Raw genomic sequence first — 6759 nt, forward strand, 5'->3', positions numbered from 1 at the left:
AGACACTGTCTCAAAAAAAAAAACAAAAAAAACAAAAAAAAAACACACAAGAAAACAACAAACCCAGCTCTGCAACTTTCTTGCTGTGAGACCTTGGGCAAGTCACTTCCCTTCTCTGGGCCTCAGTTTCTCCCTCTGTGACAAAGTGATAAAAACAGCTTCTCCTTCATAGGGAAGTTGGAGCACAGAAGGGCACTGGAGCTCTTAGAACAGCACATTGCTGGTATCTTGTTATTATTTAAGTTGTATCCTATAAAGTTGCCTGAAAGACTAAATTAGTGGCTATGGGACTGTTGCTCCTAGGGGAAATTTCAGCTTAGGTTCCTGTGAGCCTCCAGTCATAATCTTTTTTTGGAAACAGGATCTTGCTCTGTCACCTGGGCTGGAGTGTGGTGACCCGATCGGGGCTCACTGCAGCCTCAAACTCTTGGCCTTAAGTGATCTTCCTGCCTATACCTCCCAAGTAGCAGGGACTACAGGCATGTGCCACCACACCCAGCTCTGGTCACAACATTTTTTTTTTTCTTTGTTTTTTAAGATGGAGTTTCGCTCTTGCTGCCCAGGCAGGAGTGCAATGGTGCGATCTCGGCTCACCGCAACTTCTGACTCCTAGGTTCAAGCGATTCTTCTGCCTCAGCCTCCCGAGTAGCTGGGATTACAGGCATGCGCCACCACACGCAGCTAATTTTGTATTTTTAGTAGAGACAGGGTTTCTCCATGTTGGTCAGACTGGTCTCGAACTCCTGACCTTAGATCCACCTGCCTCAGCCTCCCAAAGTGCTGGGATTACAGGTGTGAGCCACCAAGCCCAGCTTGGTCACAACATTTTAATCAACTGATCAATACACAACCTTGCTCTGTATATTTCTGTTTGAAGACAACTTACTAAATCTATATTGTTAATTCATTAACTTTGAACTCACAGCCAACAGCACAGTAATTCATGCCTGAATGAAGCTTCTCTCTTTTTTTTTTTAAGAGATGGGATCTTGCTCTGTTGTTCAGGCTGGAGTGCAGTGGCGCAATCTCCACTCACTGCAACTTCTGCCTCCTGGATTCAAGCAATTCTCCTGCCTCAGCCTCCAGAGTAGCTGGGACTATAGGCGTTCACCACCAAGCCCGGCTAATTTTTGTATTTTTAGTGAAGACAGGGTTTTGCCATGTTGGCCAGGCTGGTCTCGAACTCCTGGCTTCAAGTGATCCCCCTACCTTGGCCTCCCAAAGTGCTGGGATTACAGATGTTCACCACCAAACCTGGCCAACTTTTGTATTTTTAGTAGAGACAGGGTTTCGCCATGTTAGCCAGGCTGACCTCGAACTCCCGGACTCAAGGGATCTGCCTGCCTTGGCCTCCCAATGTGCTGGGATTACAGGTGTGAGCCACTGCGCCTGGCTGACATGAGCTTATTACGTGACAGAGGCCCCAGGTGAAATATGGACTCCAGAAGATTAACGCCTATAACATAGTGATTATCCCAATTTTACAGATGGTGAAACTGAGGCCAATGCACGTGATGTGACTCATCAAATCACATGGTCAGTAAGTGGCATGGAGCTGGGGTTCCAACTCTCAGTTTGGGCCCAGAGTTGATCTTGACCCTCTTCCCTAGACCGTGGGCTCCAGGAGAACAGGGGTCCTCTCTGTCATCTTTCCCCCACCTACCCAGTACCCCCAGTTCTGCGCCTAAGCCACTTGCAGGAGATGAGAAAATGTTCCGAGGGTGTGTTAACCATCTCACCTTTGCCTTTGAGCTTCTCCAGGGCTGGGGGCTGGCCCCCGACCAAGGCCAAGAACTCGGCCTCCAGTTCTTCATCATTAACTCCATCCTCAGGGATCATCAGGCCATCTGGGGAGAGGTCAACCAGCAGGCCCAGCTAGGGGGACAGCAAGGGTTCAGTTAGTCCTTGGGATGGACCCAGCCATGACAGATCCAGAGTCCCTTGGGGAGGAAGGAACCAAGGTCTCCTGGGGAAAGCCGTTTCCCTGTCGAGGGCCAGGAGGCTGGAACGGGCCCAGAACAGGTGTTCCAAGACAGGCCAAGCCCTCTGGCACAGTTCAAACTGGGGCAGAGGGCAAGAGACCCAGCTCCCTGCTCTGAATCCACACTTATGATGTGCTGCTGAGCTAAGTTCAGTGGGAAAAACAGGCCCCTGGGTGCACACAGTGGCTCATGCCTGTAATCCCAGCACTATGGGAGGCCAGGGGAGGAGGATGGCTTGTGTCTGGGAGTTCCAGACCAGCCTGGGCAATGCAGTGAGCCCCCATCTCTACAAAAAATTTTTTAAAAATTAGCTGGGAGTGGTGGTGTGTGCCTGTGGTCCCAGCTACTCGGAGGCTGAGGCAGGAGGATCATTTGAGCCTGGGGAGGTCAAGGCTGCAGTGAGCCATGACTGTGCTGCTGCACTCGGCCTGGACAAGAGAGTGAGGCCCTATTGAAAGAAAGGAAAGAAAGAAAGAAAGAGGGAGGGAGGGAGGGAGGGAGAGAAGCAGGCCCCACACTTTGCCCAAAGCAAAGCTACTCTGTACAGTTGGGCTTTTCTTTCTAGCATCCTCAGCAGAGGGGGCGGTGTGGGAAGGTCCAAGCTTCAAGAGCAATTAGAAGCCCTGATGGCCGGGCACAGTGGCTCACTCCAGTAATCCCAGACTTTGGGAAGCTGAGTCGGGTGGGTCACCTGAGGTCAGGAGTTTGAGACTGGCGTGGCCAACATGACAAAACCCCATCTCTGCTAAAAATACAAAAATTAGCTGGGCATGGTGGCGGGCGTCTGCAATCCCAGCTACTCAGGAAGCTGAGGCAGAAGAATTATTTGAACCTGGGAGGTGGAGGTTGCAGTGAGCTGAGATCACGCTACTGAACTCTAGCCTGGGTGTCAGAGCAAGACTCTGTCTTCAAAAAAAAAGCAATTAGAAGCCCTGATGGACAGGGCCGGGTGTGGTGGCCTCACACCTGTAATCTCAGTACTTTGGGAGGCTGAGGTGGGCGGATCACCTGAGGTCAGCAGTTTGAGACCAGCCTGGCAACACGGTGAAACCCCACTTCTGCTAAAAACACAAAAATAAGCCAGTTGTGGCAGCACATGCCTTTAATCCCAGCTACTTGGGAGGCTGAGGCAGGAGAATTGCTTGAACACGGAAAGTGGAGGTTGCAGTGAGCCAAGATTGAGCCACTGCACTCCAGCCTGCGCAGGAAGCAAGACTCCGTCTCAAAAAATGAATAAATAAATAAAAAGAAGGCCTGACGACAATGTAGGAGTTGGAAGTGGGGCCTTTTCCTATCTTGGTTAGTGACCAATCATGATGTGATAACACTGTGTTTAACTATATGAAATTGCCTTTCCTGTAGGTAGAAAATGCCCAAATATTGGCAGTTATGTATGGCTCTACCAACTGCTAATAATGATAATAGTAACATTTATTGAATATTATGTGCTAGCGCTTTCCATAAACTATCTCTGTGAATCTTTACAGTTGTCCTGTAATGTAGGGTCTCTTGGAGGTCTCCATTTTTTATTATTTATTTATTTATTTATTTTGGGACGGAGTTTCGCTCTGTCACCCAGGCTGGAATGCAGTGGTGCGATCTCAGCTCACTGCAAACTCCGCCTCCTGAGCTCAAGTGATTCTCCCACCTCAGCCTCCCAAGTAGCTGGGTTTACAGGTGCCCGCCACTACGTCCAGTTAATTTTTGTATTTTTAGTAGAGATGGGGTTTCACCAAGTTGGTTGGCCAGGCTGGTCTTGAACTCCTGACCTCAGGTGATCTGCCTGCTGTGGCCTCCCAAAGTGCTGGGATTACAGGTGTGAGACACTGCACCCGGCCTCCATTTTTTATTTTTATTTTAGAGAAAGAGTCTTGTTCTGTCATCCAGGCTGGAGTACAAGTAGTGGGATCACAGGTCACTGTGGTCTTCAGCTCCTGGGCTCAAGCGATTGTCCCTTCTCAGCCTCCCAAGTACCAAGGACTACAGGCAAATGCCACCATGCACAGCTAAATTTTTTTATTTTTTGTTGAGATGTGGGGGGGGGGTCTCACTTTTGCCCAGGCTGGTCTTGAACTCTGGCCTCAAGTGAGTCTCCTGCCTCCGCCTCTGCTACTGAAGTGCTGGGATTACAGAGGTCTCCATTTTACAGATAAGAAGCTGAGACTCAGAGCTGTGAAGTCAAGGGTCCAATATGCAGAGGCCAGGAGGGAACTTCAGGTCAGCCAGACTAATAATCTGAACAGCAAGCTATGTCCTGGGCTCCTTCCATCAAAAATGAGAAAAATCAAACTTCCTGGTGCCTGGGGCAGAGGAGTTGGGAAAGGGAGAAGAGGCCCAGCCACAGTGCCATGAGCTTATGGCTGCAGCCCTGGATTTGAGCTTAGCTCTTGCCAAGCTGTTAATCCCTATGACCTTGGGCAGATATCTTCACGTCTCTGAGTCTCAAAGTCCTCATCTGTATAATGGAATAAAGAGTCTGACAGGGCCCGACTGATGCAAAGCTTTGATGTGCCAAGTCCGAGGACTGCCCCTCCCTGACTGGAGCTGCGGCGGCAACAGGTGGCCCCGAACCCGGGGCGGAGCCCCAGAAGCTGGGGAGCCAAGGCCTGTAGGCCACCCTTGTGGGGGAAGGTGGTGGTTGGAGTCTCGCTTGGGACGGGCGGGGTACGGGGCTCACCTGGGGGCGGAGATCGGGCTTCCCCGGGGGGTGGGGCTCTTCCCTGAGCGTCTGTATCGGGGGTGGGGAGGGATCCTCAGGTCGGGCCGTGGGGCTCAGACTCACCTGGCGGGCGGCCGCAGCGCCTCTGCCCGGGGGTCCCGGGGGTCCTTTCCTCTTGTGCATCTTCCAGGCTGGATGCCCGGACCACCGGCCCCCAAGCCCGGCCTTGCTCTGCCTCCTTCCCCCGGCCCTGTCGCCGCGCACGTGCCCTTCCTGAGTCCTGCACCCCTCGTCAGCGCCCCGCGGCCGTCGATCCCGAGCCCTCGCCTCCCTGTTTGGCCGCCGCACTTCCGCCTCGGGCCTCGGGCGCCGCAGCACCGGAGCGCGGCCACTGGACTCGCCGGGTCCAAAGCGCCGAAACTACAACTCCCGGCAGACAGTGCGAGGGCGCGCATGCGCTTGGTGGGGGCGATGCGCAGTGTCGCGGGCTGCGCGATGGCCTTCGTGTTGCGCATGCGCAGGGCGGGGCCTCACGGAGCGCGGGAAAGAAGCAGCGCGCGCGCAGGTGTGAGCGGCGGCGACCTCTGTTTAGTTCACGGCGTCTTGCAGACACCCACGGGCCCCGGCTTCACGTGGGCTCTCGGGCTGTGGGTTCCTCACTTTTCGGTGATCCGCGTAGTGTCAGTGTGGGGCTTGTCACCCGGAGTGGGATCCACAGGGTCCACCCTCGGGCTATTTGATCCTTCAGCTCCCGACTCAGCCTCCGGGTTTCTGTGAGGGCCAGTTTGGCCATTTATGTTTTCCGAAAATGGTAACGCGGATAATTTAAGGCACTTATTGCCAACGGATCCGGGCAGAGCTCGTTTCTGATAAGAACAGAAGGTCCTCAACGACTTCTGTGGCCCAGGTCGGTTTGGGCTTGCCTCGCCCCCAAGGCGGGGAGAAACCAGCCTGTGGTAGCTCTTGCCCCTCCAAGGACCCAGCTGTCCCCTTTAAAAGTGGCGCGATCTTGGCTCACTGCAACCTCTGCCTTCTGGGTCCAAGAGATCTTCGTGCCACAGTCTCCTGAGTGGCTGGGATTATTGGGTGTGTGCCACGACGCTTGGCTAATTTTTTTTTTTTTTTTTTTTTGAGACGGAGTGTTGCTCTGTCGCCCAGATTAAAGTGCAGTGGAGTGATCTCGGCTCACTGCCATCTTCACCTCCCGGGTTCAAGCGATTCTCCTGCCTCAGCCTCCCAAGTAGCTGGGATTACAGACCTGTGCCACTATGGCCAGCTAATTTGTATACTTTTAGTGGAGACAGGGTTTCACTGTATAGTTCAGGCTGGTCTCGAATCCCTGACCTCAAGTAATCTGCCCACCTCAGCCTCCCGAAGTGCTGAGATTACAGGCCTGAGCCACTTTGCCTAGCCTAAATTTTTTTTTTTTTTTTCACTCTGTTACCCAGGCTAGAGTGCAATCTCAGCTCACTGCAACCTCCGCCTCCTGGGTTCAAGCAATTCTCCTGCCTCAGCCTCCTGAGTAGCTGGGATTACAGGTATGCACCACCACACCTGGCCTTGTTTTCCACCCGCCTCAGCCTCCCAAAGTGCTGGGATTACAGGCGCGAGCTACCGCACCCAGCCTAATTTTTGTATTTTTAGTAGAGATGGGATTTCACCATATTGGCTAGGCTGGTCTCAAAAGGCCCCAGAAGCCCCTGGAATGTCCTCGAGTGTCCTTGGAAGGGCTCCCAGATACCCCAGTCTAGAGGGAGGGGCTTCACACAGGCTATTTCATTCCAGGGACCAGAGTCTGGGTCCCGGGGCTTCCCACGAGGAGCTCCCAGGGGCCATATGCCTTTCAGGTCCTGGGCATAAGATCAGCAGCGTGGAGATTTGAATTCCTAACTGTCCATGGCCCAAAGTGGCTGTGACTCTGTCCCAATGGTGGCCATCTGACCCTGGGTTAGCCAAATGGGCTGAAGTGCAGATGGGGGTATCCTCTGCCCTCAGCCAAGGCCACTGGATATAGGCAGAGACAGGGACTGCTTATAATGAGATTTTGCTTGTTTTCAGATTTTTCAAGGGGAAGATAAAATGACTAAGAGGAAGCTGGGGACCTCAGGTATGTTGTTT

General features: G+C 52.9%; 2 protein-coding genes across 6 annotated transcripts in view; one reads left to right on the forward strand and one right to left on the reverse strand.

The window, feature by feature from the left end:
• CC2D1A (coiled-coil and C2 domain containing 1A) overlaps nt 1-5123 on the reverse strand; it is a 20070-nt gene extending 14947 nt beyond the window's left edge. For all 5 annotated transcript variants that reach the window (XM_037727544.1, XM_037727545.1, XM_017497662.2 and 2 more), the window contains exons 1-2: nt 4765-5123; nt 1740-1875 (exon numbers count right to left, since the gene is read on the reverse strand). In XM_037727544.1, coding sequence (XP_037583472.1) covers nt 1740-1875; nt 4765-4824 — 196 coding nt within the window. In that variant the 5' untranslated portion in view covers nt 4825-5123. The remainder of the gene's footprint in view (nt 1-1739; nt 1876-4764) is intronic.
• BRME1 (break repair meiotic recombinase recruitment factor 1) overlaps nt 4156-6759 on the forward strand; it is a 25349-nt gene continuing 22745 nt past the window's right edge. The window contains 2 exon segments of the mRNA XM_037727546.1: nt 4156-4541; nt 6700-6748. Coding sequence (XP_037583474.1) covers nt 6721-6748 — 28 coding nt within the window. The 5' untranslated portion in view covers nt 4156-4541; nt 6700-6720.

Source organism: Cebus imitator, unplaced genomic scaffold (assembly GCF_001604975.1).
Source record: "Cebus imitator isolate Cc_AM_T3 unplaced genomic scaffold, Cebus_imitator-1.0 Scaffold234, whole genome shotgun sequence".
In the NCBI taxonomy this organism is placed as follows: domain Eukaryota; kingdom Metazoa; phylum Chordata; class Mammalia; order Primates; family Cebidae; genus Cebus; species Cebus imitator.